The following is a 21,475-nucleotide window of genomic DNA, read 5'->3' as shown; positions in this document are numbered from 1 at the left end:
TGTGTGTGTGTGTGTGTGTGTGTGTGTGTGTGTGTGTGTGTGTGCGCGCGCCCTGCATGCAAAAGTTAACGTCGCCTCGCTGGGGCTTTGACTTTGCACCGGGCGGGAAGGGGGAGACGGGGCCGAGGGGGCGGGTTGCCGGTCCCGGCGAGGTTGCCTAGGATGGGAGCGATTCCGGCCCGCTCGCGGGTGGGCAGCGATGCTGGCTCATTTGGAGTGGCCCGTTGGTGGCAGCGATGGTGGAAGCGTCGGGCTGGAGGGCTGGGAGCTTATTGAGTTTCGCCAAATCTGATCCCCCCCCACCCCCCACCCCCCCGCCTTCTGCACCCTCCCTCGGTCCTGCCGCCGGCTGCCAGGGCTGGCGGGTTTGGCGTTGGTGGAGTGGACTCGGAGGGGGAGGGGGTAGGGAAAGGGGTGGGAAGGCGGCAGGATTTTTTTTTTTTCCCTCTCTCTCTTTGTAACTTGCAGGTTAAGTGGAGCTAGAGAGCTACATTGTAACCTAGTTGGATTTTGGGGGGGGAAATGTATCAGAATCTAACGTGTCGTTAATAGAAAGAAGAACAGGGAAGAAGTGGTCCAGCCGGCGAAGGTTGGTGTGTGCTTGTGTTGTGGCTCTGTGTTAGTCTTTCTCTTAAAATCTTAATCAATGGATCCGAGTCTCTTTCTCGTGCTCTCCGGTTTTGGGACTCTGAAAAGACAGGAATTCCCTTAAAAGCAGGCGAATGCCTTTTTTGAAAGCACGCATTGTGTGTGTTTCTAGAGGAGCCGTGGGCTTGGGAATTAAGGGCAGGCTTCCCCGTTCGGTGGTTTCCAGTGGGAAATCACTCCGGAAAGGGAGCCCTTCAGTATCGATTTATTGTTTTTGTCTTTCAAACCATTATCTCTTTGACTAAAATACTGTCTGAGAAGTTCCACAGAGACAAAGTCAGGTAAACTGGACTGGGTAGATAATTTAGCAAGATGGTGATAACGGTGATGCTGTTTTCGGTGTCTGTTTGTGATGAAAGCATTGTTGGGTAATAGCAGTTTTCGATTGGTAGAGCATGTTGGTTCTAAATAATAATAATAGTAATAATAATAATAATAATAAATAATAATAATGACTGCCGAAATGCTGTCTTCCAGTCCCCCTCCCTGACAAGCTACAAGCACCCCTTCTCCCCTGACCCACGCCGCTGACAACCATTCTGAAATCCGATCCAACTGGAAATGTTTTCTTTGGAGGTCGGAAAGTTGTGCAATTGGAAGTAGGAGATGAGGCTAGAGGTCCTGGGAGTGTGGGGAGGGAATTCTCATTGCCCCCCGATGCTGCATTTATTCTTTATGTGTTGTCTGTGTGGGTTCTGAGGGTGTGTATATCGGTCTAAAAGGGCTGTTCAGGGAAGGATTTCCGATTCGTTTCCGCTTCAAATAAACTGTCCTGATAATCTCATGGTTGACGTCTCATGCTAAAAGGCCAATTTGTGTGTCTATCCTTGCAGAAGCTCTCTTCCAAACGGGCAGTTTATTCTGGAATTCTACAGCAGCTACTTTTCCTTCTAAGCTGTACTCCCCTCTCCCCAACGCAATCCACACCTTTTTGTCTTAAAGTTTGGTTGCGGGGGGTGGGGGGGGGGTCGTCGGGGTCCATGGTTTTTAAGGAAATACTAATATTATTTGTTTTTCTCTTATGTGATTTTTCGTTCTCTTCCTCTTTCATTCCTTTACTCTTCATCCTGTTATTCCTTCCTTTCCTGTAGATTTGTACAACAATTAACTTCATAAAGTAGCTGTCACCAAAACTATTTGGCAGTTTGGCCCCATCTCTTACCCTTAGATCACACAGGTAAATTGGTTGTGCCCCATCTGGACTATCTTCACCTTCAAAATGTGTGTGTGCGTGTGTGTGTGTGTGTGTGTGTGTGTGTGTGTGTGTGTGTGTGTTCAGAGGTTGGGGCAGGAGTGGGGTCCAGAGGAGGGACTGGAGAGGAAGGGTGGTCTGTGCAGGCCACATCGGCACCACTGGGACCTGACCTGGATGGTCTGGGCGAGTTTCCTTTGCTCCCCAGTTAGAAGTTGTCTGGCAGGGATGGGAGGCGGGGCCAACTGGCCAGGGGCGTGGGAGGGAGGAGAAAGTTTGTAGCACTTTAAAACGTAGCCAGTTTACAATCCCAGGTCACTCTCTCCCCTTTCTCCTGCTGCTGTCTGTGGCCTCCACCATCCCAGGACTCCCAGAGGGAGGCAGGATCACTTTTGCTTTGACCTGGAGTCCCAGGTTTCAGAGCGAAGTTGAAGATGCTGTTTTCCTCTGTACTTAATTGAGTTGCCTGCTACCAGAGGAAGGCGTTAGGACAGATCAGAAGAGTGTGGTTGAATACTGAGTATTTGTAAACTTCAGGGAACCTAGGCTGAGAAGATATGGAGACCAGGTACTCCGAAAATGCTGTTTTGCATGCCACCCTCCCCTCCCCCATTAAGAAGGAAAAAATGTCTTAGTCTTGGAAAGTTGAATTGGTGTTAAAGCTGGGCTGTGGGAGCTGCTTGCCACTATAGTAACCTGAGCTGGGCTGGGGGGAGGAGGTGGTGAGCGAATGCAATCCGGAGCCAGAGGAGGGAAACCGACTTGTCTCTCATAGCAGAGAAAATAGATGTGTCACTGGAATAAACAAACTGGCGGTGGGGGAGGGGCCGGTTTGTAGTGAACATAAGGCCGTGTGGCTGAGAGGCAGCAATGTAGGTTAGGAAAGGGACCACTTCTAGCTTGGGAGAAAATATCAACTGCCTTATATGTTCATGAATGGGCTAGGCAAATGAAGGGGTGTAATCCGATCTTTTGTTATGTTAACATCAGAATGTCACATAGGAAGGCTCTGTTGGCAGACCCAGTTCTGGACTTCATGCAGGGGAAGCCAGGGGGTATCCCGGAGTGAACCAAGGAGTCCTTGGTGCCATGAGGGCTTCAGGTCAAGTACTTGTATTATTCATGGCAGGCGACTTTGTAAGTCACCTGACCCAAAAGAGGGTTGGGGGGAAAGGGAAAACTGTGTGGAATCTTTTTAGAATTTAGTTGAAGATGGTCAGTGGGGAGAGGCAGGAGGCAGGCGTTTGCTGGAGAAGAAATAAATCGGTAGGCACTTTCCCCTGTATCCATGGCTCTGCTTCTGCCATTCTCTTGACTTTCAATTCCATTAGGGGCTGAATCAATACTCCTCTGGCACAAAAATGCACCTCTAGGAGAGGAGAGCTCTTTTAACCGGCCATTCTTTTTAGTTGTACTTCAGTATCTGCCCTGAGGTTTCTTTATCCCATGAGAAAGGAGGAAGATGAGAAGTGGCTGTGGCTAGATGGATGGGACATCCCTTCTGGATTGCTGCGGAGACGCTGAAACTTGGCCGGGCCTCAGCCTCCCAGAATGCCAGTTTTTCCCTTGGAGACTTGAAGTTTTAATTGAAACCAGAAAGCTATGGAAGGCAGACCCAGCCAATGAGACCTTGTTTTCTCTGCTGCTCAGGAATGGGAAATAAATAATTTTTTTGCTGATGGCATTTCAAGTTGCTTCACTTCTGTTCCTGCCAGAAGAAGAGGATAAATTGTTATTAACACATTAGCATTGTCAGGAGTTTCAGCACCTTAAAAAATGGGATGACGGGATTGAGTTTGTTCTGGGACCCACTTAAGGGACGGGTCTAGTGCAGGGGCCGGAAAAAGGAAGCCTTATAGAGTCCCTGCCACCCATCACTTGCTTGGTCCTTGATGGAGAAGGGAACAAAACAGTTCAATGCCATTGGCATGTTATGAAACTGGATGAGCTTCCCAAAGTGCTTTGGACCAGGATTAAGTAAGGAGCACTATTGTCATACATATTGCCGTAGGTTTGGGCTGCATTTAGAGCTGGCGTTTCATGAACTCTTCATGGCATGTGGCATACACTTTGAGCAGCTAAACGCTTGCTAAGAGCAGAAAAGTCAACATCAAGGTGTCTACAGACTGTATAGTTTATGAACCCTAGGGAAAGATGGCATCCTATGTTATTGTTTGATTCTGAGTCTTCTTTTCCGTTTCCACTTAGCCTTCTGTGAGAATTGGATGCCCTCTTAGACACTACCAAGCTGGCGCAGTATAAAGTTTTGGGGGGGAACCGGTAACCTTGGTTAGATGACTGAGTCCAAGTTAGTGACTCTTACCATTCTCATCTGAACATTTCAAAGGCTCAGACTGAAACAGTTTCCCTTTCAGAGTTGGTTTTTACCCGCTTAGGGAGAAACATTATTTTTCCCCTCTAAGGTTGAGGAAACATTATTATTTTTTAATGGCCTTTGGCGTAGAAACCCACAGTTGACTTCCTGTCCAATTCAGAGCAGATGATGCCAGGGTCAAATGGAGAAGGTGAGCAGGCCTGAAGTCCACAGGATCACCTGGGAGGGAGCAGCCACACCTCCCCAGGGCCTGATGATGGATTATGATCAGCCGACCCATGTAAAATAATTATAGGCGAAGCCAGATGAACTGACCCCCAGGCACACTGAGGCCTTTCCCTGCGCTGGGGAGGGACAGAGGACGAATGGTGAGCAGGTGAGAGTTTTAGAAGTTTGTCAGGTTGGAGAAAGGTTTCCCTGACCCAACTTTTTTCCCATCAAAAACACTCCCTTTTCATATGCATGGCACATTGCCCTTTTCAAAATTATCTTCCTATCACATTTCCCCCTTGATTCTCCTAAGGTGGGAGGCCAGATGAGCATCTTATCCCCATTTAGAAGATGCGGCAATGGATAACGGTGACTTGCCGACATGACACAAATTGGTTGTGGACCTAGGACCTGACCATGGACAGTTAAAGTGCAAAGAGCATAATACCTGAAGTGACAGATCAGCTCTGGATCCTGTCCCCACTACTTCCTAGCTAAATGACCCCTGGCAAGTTATTTAACCTCTTTGAGCCTCAGTAACCTAAGCAGTAAAATAGGGATAAAGATGCTTATCCGACTTCACAGGGCTTGTGAGGATTAAACAATACCAGCTAATTTCTGTAATTGAACTCTGAGAGGATTTCCATGTTGCCTCGTGGAAACTGGTCCCGACATCATTGTTGCCATAGCCCAGAGATTAGTAACCCCTTGGTATGACCAGAAATGCCTACAGGGACCGCTAAGACTGCCAGGGAAAGTTGTTTTCTACTCTTCAGTTGACTCATGAAAAAAAAAAAAAAGTTAATCAGTTGAATTTTTGGATGCCTGCTATGTCATGCATACCTGAGACTCAAAGTTTCAGACAATACCCAGTTTGGACTCAAGGATGTGTTGGTGCTTAGGAAATGCTCTTCCAGTTAAGAATGAGAAGGTGAGGGCCGGCCGAGTGGTGCGTTGGTTAGGAGTTGGCTTGGGACGCCAGCCCTGGTTCGGATACCACATGAGGGCCAGTGACACTGCCCTCTACAGCTAAGATGGTGAACAACAGCTCGACCTGGAGCTGGGCTGCTGTGAGTCGCCAGTGATGGCCTAGGCTGCAGTGGGGCTGCAGTGGGCTGCCATGGGCTACCGTGAGTGGCTGGCAGCCAGCGTGAGCTGCCATGAGCCACCTCGAGCGGCCGTCCAATGGCCGGCGAGTGACTGCCTCACCCGGGAAGAGCGCAATGATAATACCAACATGGGCCAGTGGAGCGACGTCCNGGAGTTGGCTTGGGACGCCAGCCCTGGTTCGGATACCACATGAGGGCCAGTGACACTGCCCTCTACAGCTAAGATGGTGAACAACAGCTCGACCTCGAGCGGCCGTCCAATGGCCGGCGAGTGACTGCCTCACCCGGGAAGAGCGCAATGATAATACCAACATGGGCCAGTGGAGCGACGTCCTCCATAACTAGACGGAAGAACAAAAGGACAGTAACTTGTCTGTTCCCCTTCCCCGATTCCCCAATGCTGTTCCCTCCACCAATTCCCCAATAAAGTCTTTAAAAAAAAAAAAGAGAGCATGAGACGGTGAAAAGGAAAGAGTTGTAGACACATAGAGAGAAAGAGTGTGAGGGGAAGCTACAGTGGCTGAGCACTAACATTCAGGACAGAATTTGTAGCCTCTCTAAAAAAATGACAGCAGGATTCCCTGTGCCCTAGCAAACCCAGTAAGTTCTGGAGAAATCTGGAAAGTTCTTCACTGTCCATTTGCTCCCTGACTCTTCTAGGTTGTTCCTCTTTCTCTTTCCCATAATTCCTGGCTCGCCCTGTCCAGCGGCCTGCCCCAGGCACCTGTTGTAGAGTGAGCCCCATTTTACACAACACACACCTGCTTCCATCAGACTGCTTTCCTCCCTGACCCTGCGTACTCTGTCTACCTTCACATCTGAACTCACCCTGCGTTGTCACCTCCTCTGTAGAAGATGTCCTGGTTGGTCCCATTTAGCCAGAATGGCTACCTCTTAGGAGTTCAGACCAGCTCTCTCTCAGCTCCTCACCCCTGTCTCCAGAGCACTTGAGGTTTAAAACACTTGCCTGGCAACCTGCACTTGCTGCCTCTCTATTTGTTGTCACTGTCTCCCTGGGTTGTGAGTTTTTGAAGGGACCAAGTTTGCCCCACAAAGCCCTCTCCCTGCTAATGAATGACTTCTGTTGCATGGCTGGATCACAGAATGTATAAAGTGATAGACTATTAAAAGTCAATGTTGTTTAAGGTATGCTTAAGCTCCACACTGTGAAGCAACACAACGAGGCCTTCTTAGACAAATGGAATAATAACCACTTATGTTAATGGCTTTTATATTTTTGGCTATTTTTCAAGGGCAATCGCCCACTCTCAGTGTCTCCCTCCAAGCCAGGAGTTAATGATGTTTTACCACATGTCCACGCTACAAGTCACTGACTCACTCATTCACTGAATCATCAAACATTTATTAAGTGCCTACTAGAGTCTCCTCGTCACTCTAGCACACACTGCTCTTGACTTTCTGTGAAAAGTCCAATTACATTTTTTTTTGTCCACCACCCTCATTTTGGCACTTAACCATGCAGTCTTCCTTGTTACTTAAGTCCAGGTGCTTCCCAGCTCCTGGGTGACAGAGTGAGCCTGGCCACATGGAGGCTGAGCAGAGAAACGCTCCCAGAGGAGGGATGTTCTAGGGAAAGGGCCCTGAGAGGATGGCTACCGGCCAGGCTGACCGTCCATTAGCAGAAGACGTGGAACGAGTTGAGTTGCCTTTCCACTCCTTAGCTGGAGCCATAGTAGAGTGAAAGAGTTTCGAATGATAGGAAATTCTGTGATTCCACAGCTAGAAGGGTCCTAGGAACTTTCAAGCTTTCTTAAAACTCACGGTTCCTCAATCCCATTCAGTGGTACCCCCAGCAGTTGCCCAAACCAATCCCACTGAGGGTTAGTGCCCTTTGCTAAGTGTTTGCTGTGGTTGGAAGAGTTACAGAAGGCAAATAGGTTCAGGAAACGCTTCCCAGTTAGAACCAGAGACTTGGAGGGCAGGGGAGGGAGAGGAGGGGCTGGTGAGCTAACTGTGAAGAAACACCATAGCGAATGCTGTAGAAGAAAAGACTTGATTGAGTCTCTACGTCTTTTTGGAAAACTGGCCCCCTTTGGTGAAATAACGGCATTGAGACAAGGGAGATGAAGCAGACAAAGATAGCTTCTGGAAAGTCTAGACAATATTCTCTACTTGGCTTTGCTACTGCTTCCTGGAATCTCTGCTATGGTTACTTCATGGACCCCATGGATCACGGCTGGGCGTTATTTTTTTGTGTAGATTTCATTAGGCATGAGGACTGGGATGCCCTCTCAATCCCCACAGCTGAGTCTGCCCTGCCAAGGACTGTTCAGTAACTACTATTGAGTTGGTGTGCATGCATTTTGAGACCAAAGGGAGTGACCCACAGTTTGTCAAAAGCCAGAGAGAGTCCTCTTGCTTTGAGTTAAGGTGGGATTAGGAAAGGTAGGTTTTGACCTGAGGCCCTGTGAATGCTCTGCAGGAGTTTTGACTCACCTAGGAACACACTGGTTGGATATTGAGAAAGACAGAAGCTCTGTAACCTACTGAGATGCTGCAATTACTTTTACCCTAGGACCTGGGATAGAGAAGAAAAAAAAAAAAGAAAAAGCAAGCAACACTGTTAACCTGAGTGAAAAGCAATTTCTTTATTATTCCATCCCTCTCCCAAAGACTTGCAGTTTTCTCAGCGGGAAGAAGCTGCTTGGAGCTTGAACTTAGAGCTGGAAAGATGTGGTCCTGGAGATGCTGAATTCGACAGATACACCATAGCTGCCTCAGCACCCTCATCAGAAGCAGTGGGGGCACCGTTATTGTGCGTGTAGCAAAATAATGAAATCTGGGTGGCAAGCCCCTTGCAGCTGTCGGTGGCTGTGTCTGTGACCTATTGTTATTTGAGCAAGGAGAGCTTTGATTTTTTTTTTAAGGTATTGATTAATAATGGTGGCTAAAAAGGATGATTTGATGTGAAAGCCCTGTGGGCCTCCTTTATGCTCATTATTTTGTACTCTGGAGCTCGATTATAGTCGGTTTTTTGATCCACAAATATTTATTAAAGTCTCAGCATTGCAGCTTGTGTGAGCCATTGTTCTGGGCACTGCTGGGCGGGAGAGGTCTGGTATGAGACGTGGCTTTTGCCTCTGGAGAGTGGACAGTGTGTCTGGAGAGACATGCTCGGCTCAGAGGGAAAGCGTCAGCCCGCAGCCAAAGTGGGAGCGTGATCTAAGGGGAATTACGCGATCCGTACGATCAGAGCTAAGGTGAAGGCCAGGCAGGCTTGGAGGAGGATGTGAACTGAGGTTTGATGGTAGAATTGGGACTAAACTGAGTCCTTGAACAGGTAAGAAATTCCACAGTGTTTCTTTCTAGGCCCTCTAATTTTGACTCCATGCCCTGTTTGGTCTTCATTCAAGTTCCTCAACTTTTCCACCATGTCCTGTGAGGCACCTGCCACGGCTGCATCTCCACTGAGCCGAGATGAGAGCCAAAAGTGGAGGTTTCAGAGTGTGAGGCACATAGGTTTGAGGAGCACAAGGATGCCCCAGTCAGAGAATTTCCACACATACCACACATGAGAACCCTGACGTCTGACTCTCCTGGCCACCCTGAGTCTTGTCAGCCTTAGCTCTCCAGTCGGGTTCAAAAGAGTTATCTTCAGAATGAAAACCAGAAAGTACGTATAAGCATTCCGAATGGGGATCAGCCACTCTGAGGAACAAAAGAACTCTATGATTCTGGTGTTCATCTCCAGGAGTTTAATGTATAATTGGAGAAAGACATGCGCATGTTTCAGTAAACGCAGCATTCAGATGACAGTTCAAGATAGCTGAATGAGAAAGATAAAGGAAGGGAAATGGAGCTGATATTTGTGTAGCTACCTGGTATGTCTAGCATCTCTCCTGAGGCAGAAGCACGAACATGTAAGCATCAGATTACACTTTATGTTCAATTGACAACAAGCAAAGCAATTGCTGAATCAGATGGTTGAGAAGTCAAGGAATTTGAATGAAGTCTGAACAGGGCATGGAGTCAAAGTCAGAGGGCCTAGAAAGAAAGACTATGGAATTCCTTATCTGTTCGATTGTTCAGTTTAGTCTCATTGCCTTGAGGGAAGTCATCATTTTCATCCTGAATTTATAAATGGCATGGTGGAGTTTAACTGACTACTAATTTGGGGCTCAAAGGAAAGCAAATTATATCTGGAGTAAGACAGAGCTAGCTTTATCATTTCAATAAATGTCTCAACTTCAGTTTTCTTATCTACATAATGTGTGCATCTCAAAGTTAAATCAAATAATAAATGTAAAGCCCCTGTTGTGTACTAGATGCCTGTTAAAGGTTAGGATCCTTTTCTTTACCTTTTCTCTTCTCTACTTGGACAGGACACACTCTGATCGGTCACTTCTTACTGGTCTACCCTACCACACTGAACCCGATTTAGACGCTATTCTGCATATATTATTTACTTTTTTTTCCTTGTAAGATTCTGTGCAGACACTAGGAGGGCAGATAAGAAAACTGATGCCCAGAGAGTTTTAAGTGATGTTACAAGTCACATGGCAAACTGGTTTTGGAGCTCACATCTGCAGAAGCAGTTAAGAGTGTTTGGTTGAAAGCTGGCATCACTCTGTGTTTGAGAGACATCATGATGTAAAAGCAAAGGCACAGGCTCTGACGTCATGTCAATCTGGATTTGATTGTGGACCTGACACAGGTAATGCGTGCCCATGAGCAAAGTGTCAACCTCCTTGGACCATCATTTTCACATCTGTAAAATGAGGACAGGTCTTCTGCACCCCAGGGCTGTTGTCCAGATGAAACTGATTGTGGCCATAAAGACCCTCTCACTACAACTGTGCCCTCTCCTTGACGGCATGGAGAAATGCAGGCCACAGGTAATTGGCCAAAGCTAGAGCTCTACCCATAGACATGAGGATTGGCTCGGCCCTGTGCTTTATTTAGAGATGTTTCTCCAGGGCCCAAGACCCAAGGCTCATTCTGTTGTGTTGTGTTATTGGTTCCCAGAGGAGGCAGTATTTTTGCAGCTAGAGCTGGAACTGTTTGTTAACAGACAGTGTGCCCAGCCTCAGGCTCCAGAAGCTTGGTTCTGTTGCTCTCCCTGTTGTGGAGATCTGAGGACAAAGTGCCCAACCCTGAGTTTTGGGTTAGGCTCAGCCAGGCAGAGCTGCAGATCTATAAAGAGGTGTCAGGTACCTGCCCTATCTTTGAGGGGATTCCATTGAGGAGATAAATAAAGCTCAGCACCTGAGAATGCCAGAGCTGGAGGTGGTCACAGAGTTCAACACCTCACACTCTCTCATTATACAAATGAAGATAGGGAGACCCAGGGAGAAAAAGAAACTTGCTCAACGCCATCCAACTCTAAATGGCAGAGCAGGGGATTGAATCTGGAATTCATGAAGGAACTCAGTCTTATTTCCTCCATGAGACAAACTGGGAACAAGAGGAAAGCAATTCTCAAACAACATCAAAACAGTAAAGTTAGCAGGTACAAATGAAAGAGCTTGTAGGTGTTTCTCATTGTAAAGGGAGATGGAAGAGGTTGTTCTCCAGCCCCTGTCCCTCAGGCTTTACTTGGAACATGAAGAGAAGGCAGCATTTAGCCAAATAATACCATGGGTGGCACAGACTATGGGAGTAAATCAAATTTACCAAAAATTTTGAAGACCCACCAAGGTGATCCCAACATGTTCTTTCATAAATATCTTATTTAGATTTCATTACTTTTCTGAACAACCCTTGAGGTAGGATTCTTACCCAATTTCCAAATGAAACTTGCAAAGGTTAAAGATGTTTTCTAAGAACACAATTACTAAGTGGAAAAGAAAGGCTAAGAAATGTAAACCTGTGATATCATATCAGTGCTCCTTCGAGTCTTCTTTTCAAGGAGAAACATGGCTTGGACCCTTGTTATTGGTCACTTACTGTGTGTGTTCACTGTGCTCTGAACTGTGGTAGAGACCTACTTCCAACCCAGCCCCTTCCCTCATGGAGGCCTTCACTCATGGTCTGGTGAGCGAGAGAAATAAGTAAGTGGAACACTGCAATACAGTTTGCCAAATGCTTTGATAGCAGAATGCCTAGGGAAGTGAGAACAAGACCCTCTTGTGTATGAGTGTGTGTGTGTGTGTGTGTGTGTGTGTGTGTGTGTGTGCACTGGCACGCTCACATGTGTACACACAAGGGGAAAGGAGTAGAAAAGAAGGTCCACTCAGTCTTCTTGAAGGAGGTGATGCTTGACCCAATTCTTGAAATATGATTTAGAGGTAACCAAGTAGAGAAAGGAGGAAGGGTGGGCTGGCCAGAGGAGGCAGCAGGGAATCATATGCAGTGAAGCAGATCAGTGGACGTGGGGGAGCTGCCGCTCAGGAGATGCTGCTGGGGAATGTTTGGTGCAGTGCTCAGGGAACACAGCTTGGAGGAGGCATGCTGTGATCAGGAAGGTACCACACAGGTATGTAATATAAAAAAGCCACCAAGCATGAACTTGGTTCTTTGCTGTAGACCATCGGTGTGTTTCCAGGGTCAGAGAACTGTGGTGCAGTTCAGCTGCCTTTGCCCTTGCTGATTGAGAGCAGGAGATGGGTTGGGTCATTTGATCAATTCATCAGTGTTTATGGAGCATGTACTGTGGGTGTTTCTGCAGTAGGAAGGATTTCAGAGACACATCGCTCAGAGTCTTGGGCACCTGAGTCAAATGGTGCCTGGCTGGCCTTTGAGACAGCCTCTCATTCAACATTCACTCAGCGAATAATTTGGAGTGTTGCTCCTTAGATCAGAAGTCATGCCAGGCTCTACGGGTTCTATGGTGAGCCAAACACACAGCTCCTCCCCTCAAGGGCTTGCCATCTAGTAGGGGAGGCCGAGTCGAAACCAAGAGTGACACAGATATTAATTATACAGTATAGTAAGTGCTAGGAAAGGAAATTCTGTGTGCTAAAGGTACAAAGCAGGGAGTCGTGATGTGGTGTGTGAAGTTCAGGAAGTGCCATTGGCCAGGGCCTGAGTAATAAAGAGGCATTAATTCAAGGGAGCAGGAAGAGGACCCCAGGCACATGCAGAGTCCCAGGCACATGGGAAGAGCCACTTCTGACTCCCCAGAAGACACTTTAGAAGACACACAGAAAGCTGAAGGCTCAACCACCCTCATAGTCAAAGTCAGAGTCAATATGTTGCCAGAATCTGAGATGGGAGTCTCATAACTATAGGCCAGTGAACCTAGGTTTAAAATGCAATTCTTCCCTATCTGTAGTCAGGTAGGCTCACACTTCATCCTTTTACACCCTTTTCCCCCTAAGATCAGAAACTTAACAATTTCTGTCAACCAGAAAAAGAGGCAGTCATCTGCATGGGCAACATTAATGAAACAGCTAAAGATGGTCTCTTCCTTAACATCATATATATTCTCAAAGTCTCAGCTCTCAGAAAACAAATGGGCAAGACTGGAAGAGAGAGATTTGGGAGGAGTGGAAGAGGAGCATTGACTTCTTGAGAGAGATGTTTCCTAGATAAAGCTCTCAGACAGGCATAAAGAGTATTTGTAGCATTGTATAGTATTGTGGACTCCTGCATTTCGGGTTTAAAGAATATGTCAGAAAGACCCTCAATTAGTTCAACAACATCAACAGCAAAAAAATAGTAGATAGCTGTCCACTGTCCATGGTATTCTAGTAAATGTTTAACGCCCTGTTCTCCACATTTTGTATAAGCCCTGATTTAAGTTTGCTGATTCCTGTGGTGTAAACACTTGTACCATAGCTGGTTTGCAACTTGACACCATTAAATGTGCAGCTGGGAAGAGATTTACATTAGGTTCTCATGAGCCCCTGGGGCTAACTTCAGCACACCACTGTCACTGTTCACTAGGAACTGATGACAGCAATACCTCTGAGAGGAGGATTTCATTGGCCTCACGGTGAGTGGAAGGTAGAGTCAAAAGGAGTCCAGGGCTTTCTCCGTAGGCCAAGACTCCCTTGTGTGGCTCTTTCTTCATTAGAGCATGAGTAAAGAGAAAGAATCCAACATGAGACCTTAGGGGGAAAAATACTCAAAACAAGGTAAAACAAACAGTATCATGATAATTATTTACTACAACAGCAAAATAAGAACTTTTAAAAGCTTCCAGACATCCACAACGGGAAGAAGCATGACCCCGGTGGAGCAGGAGCACAAAGTAATAAAGAGGGAGTGCTCTGAGATGAAAAAGCGTTAGAATCAGCTGGAAGGAGGATGAATAAAGTAAAGAAAGATTGCAGGAATACAAAATATGCAATAGCAAAATTAAAAATCCACAGTCAGTAAAGGCAAAGGGTGGATGGAGATAGAATTAAATTTGTATTATGGAGGCTAGATTAGGATATGCTCTCCCACAAGGAAAAATAAAGAAGTAAACACAATGAGAGAGAGAATGAAAGAAATGGAGAACAGAGCTGAGAGTTCTAAACTAAGAGTTACAGGAAAAATGTAGAACGAAGCCAGCACTATTGAATAGAAGAAATCATAAATAATGAAAGGAATAATTGAACGGAACATTTTTGAACTACAAAGAGCCTACATCTACAGCTCCAAAAAGCTCATTATGTTTTAAGAAAAATAAAAGGAGCGAGATGCACACTACACTCATTTTGTCATTAATGAAATTCTATAACAACAACAGCAACAAAAATCTTCAATTATAACAGCATAAAACGAGTTTTCGACCAAACAAAAACAAAAACAAAAACCCCAAACAAACAAAAAAACAAAAATCAAAACCAGGCTGGCCTCCCTTTTCTCTTCTATTACTTCAAATGCTAGAAGACATTCTACAGTGTTTTGAGAGGGAAGGTTGTAACTTGATGATTATATGGTCAGCCCAGTGTCTTCTACATGTAAAGATGAAAGAAGTGTCTGGTCTTATGGGGATTCACAGAGTTCAGAGCAGGTAGGGCTGAGGGTGGAGAGCCCTGGGGAAGTTTGGGAAAGGTCAGGAATGAGGCAGTGGACCTTCCTCTGTTTGTGATGGATTGCCTTTCAGACCTTATGAGGCACATGTATTATTGTAAAAAAATTTTATAAGGAGCATGTAGTTCCCTTAATAAAAAAGGTGAAAACTATGGCCTAATGAGGAAGAGTAGGAAAACTTTTTTTTTCTTCCCCATTTTGTTGATGAGACACTAAGATTGAAGGAAGATTTATGAACTCTGCTATATGGCACAGTCCACATGTTTGGCTCCTGTTAGACATGCCAAAGGCCCTGTCAGTCCTGCCATGTTTCTTTGGAAAGCAGCAGTCAGGGTGAGGATGGCCTCCATGTGCCCTGGGAGCACAGCAGACGGGAGAGCTGGACGATTCCAGGAAGCCCAGCCCTTGCTGGTTTATTCATGTATTAATTCAGTCGACCAACATCTCTCGAGTTTTCCTTATGCGTTGGGCACTCTGCAAGGTGTTGGGATTGCATGGATGAATAAAATGCAACTGAGGGCTGCCTATTCAGAAAACTACGGTAAGGGGGAAAGAAACCTATCAACACAGAATATTAGTGCTTTATTATGACTCCTACCACCGCAGTTGGGAGGAGTAAGCACATAGACCCCGTAAAGCCTAAGCCCATTGGAACCACTTGGAGAGCCTGGTAAAAATCAGAGTACTGGGCCCCACCTGGAACCCTGAATCCATAGGTGGGGCTTCAGAATTTGCACTTCCACCAAGCTCCAGGATTAGTAAGAGTTCCCCCTGCTCCAGGTAGAGAGTATCTTTTACATTAGGAAAAATTCTTCCATCACGCTGATTTGTAAGGAGGGAGGATGTACTTCTTGTGACACATTAAGTCATGAGGCACGACTAGCCAAGCAGGATGCCCCTGGTCTCTTAAATTATTCTGTAGGTCACACTGTCTCCTCTGGAGTATCCTCTTAGATCTATGGCTGTGCCCGTTAACATTACAAAGTCTTGAGTATGGGAGACCTGGGTTCTCCTCCATTGCTGAGATAAGTGTGGAATAAGGCATTCCAAGTGGCTTTTGTAGCATCACGCTGTCTGTGGGTAGCAGGACGAGGAGGAGAGCCCTTTTCCAGCGTTCTTCCCCAATGCATCACCACCCTCTCCTCCCTGCCCCTCTATTCCTCTGGGACCGCAGTTTCACTGTCCCTCTACCCTGCCACCCCACGCCCTGTAGGCGGCCATGGAAGGGTTAATTCCTGTTGGATGGGAGGCCTGCGCCAAGTACAGAGCATGCATTGTGCACCCGCCCCCTCTGCAGGAGTTGCTGACTGCTGGAATGTGACAAGGCAAAACGTTTTCACCTTGCTTTGGCTTCCCCTCCTCCTTGAGTGTGTGAGTGAGTCCGTGAGTGTGTGTCCTCACACGCGCTGTTGGCGGGGGTGGGGCGGGTGCACCAAACAGGACACGCCATGGTCTCCCAGACTCACCACCAAAGTGACCTGTGAACCTGGGGTGGCAGGTACGTGCGGGGAAAAGGCAAAAGGAGAACAACAGCTTTGTGTGCTGGTGAAGTAAACAAACAGGTTAGGTTTCTCTGCTCTTTGCTTTTGAAAGCTTTTTATTTTCCTAAGGTGAGGGGTGCGTTTGGACAAGAGGGGGCTGTATTATAATCCTCAGCATAGGCAGTGAATAATTTCTCAGGGGCTGCTTGGGTGGGTGGAGCTGCAGTTGGAGTAGTTTGAAGCACAGAACTTTGACTGACTGTCAGGGGGCTGATTCATTTTCATTCAGAAAGAACTTCTGGAAGCCCTCCCAGTACCCAGTCCTGCACTGGGTGCTGAAGTGAATGTGAGAGTTGTACAACTGCAGTTGGTCTCAGCCTGAGACTGAATTGCAGTCAAAATAAGATTTGTGTACTTGAAACAACAAGGGGACAATGCAAGGCTAGTATTTAGTGGCAAGCTATACAGCAGCTGGGTGTAGTGTAAGTCAGGCCAGGGAGTGAATGCTGTGGTCCAGAGTTTACAAAATATTATTACAGGGAAGTGAACACTTCGGCATGGCCTTGAAGTATGGGAAGGCTTGGGATCTGTTTATTCATTAGTTCATTCATTCTTTCATGCACAGACATTTGGAGGGTGCCAGTTGTGTGCCAGGCATTGCATGCATTGGTGGAAAGGAATATAAGAAAAGATTCTATAAAAAAAAACCAAGGCAGAAAGAATTCTATGTGTATAATGCTACTGTGGAGACTAGTTGGACTTGAATAGGGAATGCAAGTTGGTAAGTAATGAACCCTAAGACTGGATTCTGAAGGGTGAAACCAGTATGGAAAGCCTGGAATTGATGAGTTCCTAAGGTTGGGATTATTTGAGACTGCATCACCATTTCATCTGTAGTATTTATCGTGTCATACTCATGCTGCTCTGGTTCAGGTCCTCATGCAACAAGAATTGAATGTCAGCCGAGCCTCCGCTTGGTCCCCCGCCTCTAATATCAGGTTCCCCTAATTCACCCCTCATATCACTTGCTAGGATTATCATCCTAAAGCATAGCCTTAATAGCATTGCCTCCCTGTTGATATCCCTTAAATGGCTTTTCTTATTACCTGTAAGATAAAATCCATCTAATTAGTGTGACATTCAAGGATGTCTATGATCTGACTGTCACCTTTCATCTCCATCTATACCTCTCACTAGTCCCCATTTTGTACCCTACCTCTTAGCCAAACCCCAGCTTTCTCTTCCCTGAACCTTGCGTGCTCCTGCCCCAGGGCTCGCCTCATGTTGTTCCTTCTTTCTGCCATACCTTCCATCTGCCCACTCTCCCTATGGAAGCCCCTCAAGGTCAAGACCGCACCCTATGCTCTCCTTGAAGCCTTTCTGGGTAGTTTGCCATTTATCTATCTGCACCGTGCCCAAGTGGGAAACGCTTTCTCTTCCCTTTGTTTCTATTCTTTATTATAGGACATAGAAAAATCTGTTCTGTTTCATTTTTCAAGTCACTATTCAAGAGTGTAACCTCATTGAGGAAAGAGATTGTATTTTAATTGTGTCTTAGGATCTTGACTTGAGGAGAACTGGAAAAAAAATTGTTGCGTTTTTCTTTTTTGTGGATCTCTTACTACTTGAGTTTTAACTCTTGGAACTTTGTCTTCTACATCAATTAGTTAATGATTTATACCATTAAATATAACTACTCTGAAGTGAGTCATTTTTTTTTTTACTAGAAGATATTTTCTTAGCATTCATAATACATTTACCTCATATACATACCATTTCTCTAAAGTTCAGATTTCACCTTCTTTTCTCTTACCATAGACCCTGCAGTACACACTGGCCTACTGTGGTTCAAAGGTCCAAATGGATTTAGGTTAGGAATATTTTATGGGGACCATGCCTCACTTTTTTGCCCTAACCCAAGGGTAGCTTTCTAGGTGGGTAGCAGGGAATTAAAATGTAACATTGGAGATTTGTGCCAGAGGGAGTAAATCACTGAAAACTACTGCCATGAGAAAACATGGCTTGTGATTTGTATGGCTCTAGGGTATACAATGAGAAAGACCTACTGGACTCTTACTGCTTGAGAAGCAGCGGAATGTCCTAGGGCGTCTTGATGACTCCAACAGCTAGTGTGGCACTTGACATTAAAAAGAGAGGTTTCAATGAATGTTGACTTGAATATGACTTTTAAAAAATTATGTAAGATTTTTGGGCTGGTAGGCCCAAAGATCAATCTAGATGAGACAAAGAATCTTACAAGTAAAAGAAACATCAAGTGTTATCTGATCTAAGTGCATTTCCCTTTTCCTAAGTGGGAACTTTGTCCCTTTTCCCTGTAGCATGGATTTGGTATTTGATCGACAGCTTCAGCGAAGATGCTCACGCAGCCTCTTCGCTTCTAGAAATGCTGTATTCATTGGGTTTTCTCCTAAGTGGAAGCAGTTGTAAATGTGTCTTTCTGTAGGGCTGAGCAGTTTTCAAGAGCTGAGTATGTTCCTGGGTATCTCTGGGGAGCAGGTCAGTGTGAGGCCCCAAGCTGCCTTGCTGGCTGGCTTCCTCACAGGGCATCAGCTGAAAATGTACTGATTCCAGAGGGAGAACATACATGCCTGGCCTTAAGGGTCCAATTCTTGGCTGTTGTGAATGTGTCTGTGCAGGCATCGTTGGAGTTTTATGGTGGGTGCATTTGCCGACCAGTTCCTTAAATTGATGGGCTCAGTGGTAGAAATTCTAAGGTGTGCAGTAATGTCTTCTGCTGGGAAACTTAGAGAGTAGTCAGGAATTTAAGAAGGCCCGAGTGTGATCTCACCTACAGCCTAGGGGTGAAAGGAGGTGAGGTTTTGAAGTTTTGTGCTGTAGGGCTGTAAGCTTCCTCTTGAGAGTGAGCGTTTGGGCTTCCTTTTGGGCTTTGAAAATGATGAGTAAGAAACTGAGAATAATGGGACATGGAGCGAATAAGGGTGGAGGATAGTTTAGCGGATCCTACGATGGTCTGGAGAAAGCCTGACTGATTCTTCTCTTCCTTGTGAGAAAATCAGAATCAAAGATCCTGGTGGGTGGGGGTGGGAGGGTTCCCTGACACTTCCAAAGGCTGTGACATGCTCCCTCTCTCCTTTCTCTTTCTTGTTGTCATATAGACATAATGCCACTTTGTTTAAGGACCACAATGGGAATTAAAAGGCTCTTGAATAGCTATTTTTTATCTAAATAATTGATAATGATTAAATACCTTTGGTGTCCATAGAAGCATTTTCAGAGTTGGTTTATCTTTTTTGTTTTCAAGCCTGTGCCTACGCTTCACATTTGGTTTAAGAATTAGGTAAGGCTCTTTCACAATTGAAATAATTCATAATGAAAAGTGACCAAGAAAGAGTGGTCAGGATGTCAGCTAAACGTTCTTCCTCCAAGGAGATGGAGAACTTGGCCCAGGCACCTCAGGGGTCGTGCTCAGCTTGGCAAACTGGTTTTCATATGTGAGAGGGAAGTGGTGCAAGAAACCAGCCAAACGCAGTTCCCACAGACCCTGAGCAGCAACACATCCGACTTCCCTTTCGTCATGGTGGGTTTTGATGGTGACTCAGCCAGCTGTGGCTTTGGTTTCAGAAGCTTCTAGCTGGTAACTGGCCTGGAGGGCTTGCCTCTCTTACCTTTCTTGGGTCCACAGCCATAAATGTCAATAACAATTCAATGAAGGGGTGTGTTTGTGTGAGTGCTTCCCCCTGCCCCCCACCCGCTCCAGTTTAATCCAAGTCGAGATGTGCACATTCTGATCTGAGATTTCTTCCCATCATTTATTCTGATGCCATAGATACATGGGAAGGGGCTTCTGGAACTTAGATTGCGTTACTTCTGAGGTCATCTTCCTTCCTGTCATGGCTAATGATCTCTCTGCTTCTCAGTTGCAGATCTGATTGCTTCTGAACACTTCACCGCGTCTCCATCCCTGAGACTCTGAACCCAGCAGCTGGCCGACTTTGTCCTTGGAATTTTGGGTGTCCTCTCTTCCTCCCTTCCCAGTCCCCTCTTTTCCCTTCCCCCTCCTGAGAACTCCTGAAGACTGTAGGATTGTCATGGAGTCCAGGGACATCTTGAGCAGCTCCCGGCAAAGGGCGAGCGAGCCGGAATTCCTGCCCGTTTCCTCTGCCAAGCCCCCGGCTGCCCCAGGCTGCGCAGGGGAACCTTTGCTCTCTGCTCCAGGAACTGGGAAGGGGATCCCCGTGGGCGGAGAACGCATGGAGCCAGAGGAGGAGGATGAACTGGGCTCTGGGCGGGATGTGGATTCCAACTCCAATGCGGACAGCGAGAAATGGGTAGCAGGAGATGGCCTGGAAGAGCAGGAGTTTTCAATCAAGGAGGCGAACTTCACGGAGGGGAGTCTGAAACTGAAGATTCAGACCACAAAACGGGCGAAGAAACCCCCAAAGAATTTGGAGAACTACATATGCCCCCCTGAGATCAAGATCACCATCAAGCAGTCTGGGGACCAGAAGGTGTCCCGTGCTGGGAAAAATAGCAAAGCCACGAAGGAGGAGGAAAGAAGCCACTCCAAGAAGAAGGTAAGGAGCCCTGTTCTGTAGGGTTTTGTTTGTTTGTTTGTTTGTTTGTTTTTGCTATTTTATCCTCAACTTCTAGGGGTCTAATTTGCTTATTACTTATGTACACTTAACGGTCACCGATTGCTTCTGAAACTTTAAGCAAAACAAAAACGAAACCAATTTTCCCATCGGCTCATTGATATAAACAAGAGTTTATTTCCTGTGTCATCTCATCAGCATTATAAGGGAACAATGTTGAACTCAATGATGTTATTTGAAAACCTGCTATATTTCTGAATTACCAGTTTCCTTGATGGCCTGCTTAGGGCCTCTAGAAGAAATGCCTCTGATACCTTGGTGTAGTGTCCAATTTATTATTATACCTTCTACACACCTGAACAACAGTAGCTACTACAGTTAGAATTCTGGAATGTTCCTATTTATTGTGTAGCAGCCAATTGGCTGGGTCAGATCTGGCTAAGCCGTGACAACATTTTGAGGTTTTTCTTCTGCTTTAATCCTTTATAACAGTTCTCATAGTTGAGAGTGGGATGTTGAAAAATTTTGATCAATCAGTACAATCAAGAACTGGTGTAAGCTTTTGCTTTCAGTCTCTCCTGTACATTTTTCTAACATAGGTGAGCCTCTCATTTGACTAAGGAAGCCCAGTCTTTGTAGTAACTGAGCCTCTTAGAAGGCTGAGAGATCATAATTCTGAAAGCCAGTGGTAAGCATTAGACCTGGAACTGGAGAAAGAAAAGGGACAGGCCACTGACCCAAATCTTTGTCAACACCTTATAGACTTTTAAGATTGGGTGTTCAGTGAACTTGGCTGGTTGTCATTTTCCTCCTTAACAAACTTGGGGGTAGAAAGAAGCTCTCTAGGTGATTGAGAATGTCATTTGGTTAAGAAACAGCGGGTCCGGTTTCATTTTGTGTTTATTTTGTGTCACAGGGGGTCACAGTGACCTCTTCCTGGGAGGGGTTTGGCATTCCTCTGTGATAGCAGAGTCTGGAAAGTTTCTGTTTCTCACCATTTT

The 21,475-nt window shown here is 46.0% G+C and overlaps 1 protein-coding gene across 1 annotated transcript in view; it reads left to right on the top strand.

Annotated features, from left to right (window-relative positions):
* The first annotated feature begins 459 nt into the window (after window positions 1-459).
* SETBP1 (SET binding protein 1) overlaps window positions 460-21,475 on the top strand; it is a 351,100-nt gene continuing 330,084 nt past the window's right edge. Inside the window, 2 exon segments of the mRNA XM_019652899.1 lie at window positions 460-589; window positions 19,800-20,456. Of these exon segments, the coding sequence (XP_019508444.1) occupies window positions 19,971-20,456 (486 nt within the window). The 5' untranslated portion in view covers window positions 460-589; window positions 19,800-19,970.

The sequence above is a fragment of the Hipposideros armiger genome, unplaced genomic scaffold (genome assembly GCF_001890085.2).
Source record: "Hipposideros armiger isolate ML-2016 unplaced genomic scaffold, ASM189008v1 scaffold_189, whole genome shotgun sequence".
NCBI lineage: Eukaryota > Metazoa > Chordata > Mammalia > Chiroptera > Hipposideridae > Hipposideros > Hipposideros armiger.
Note: the sequence above shows the minus strand (reverse complement) of the source record. Positions and strands in the feature narration are given on the sequence as shown.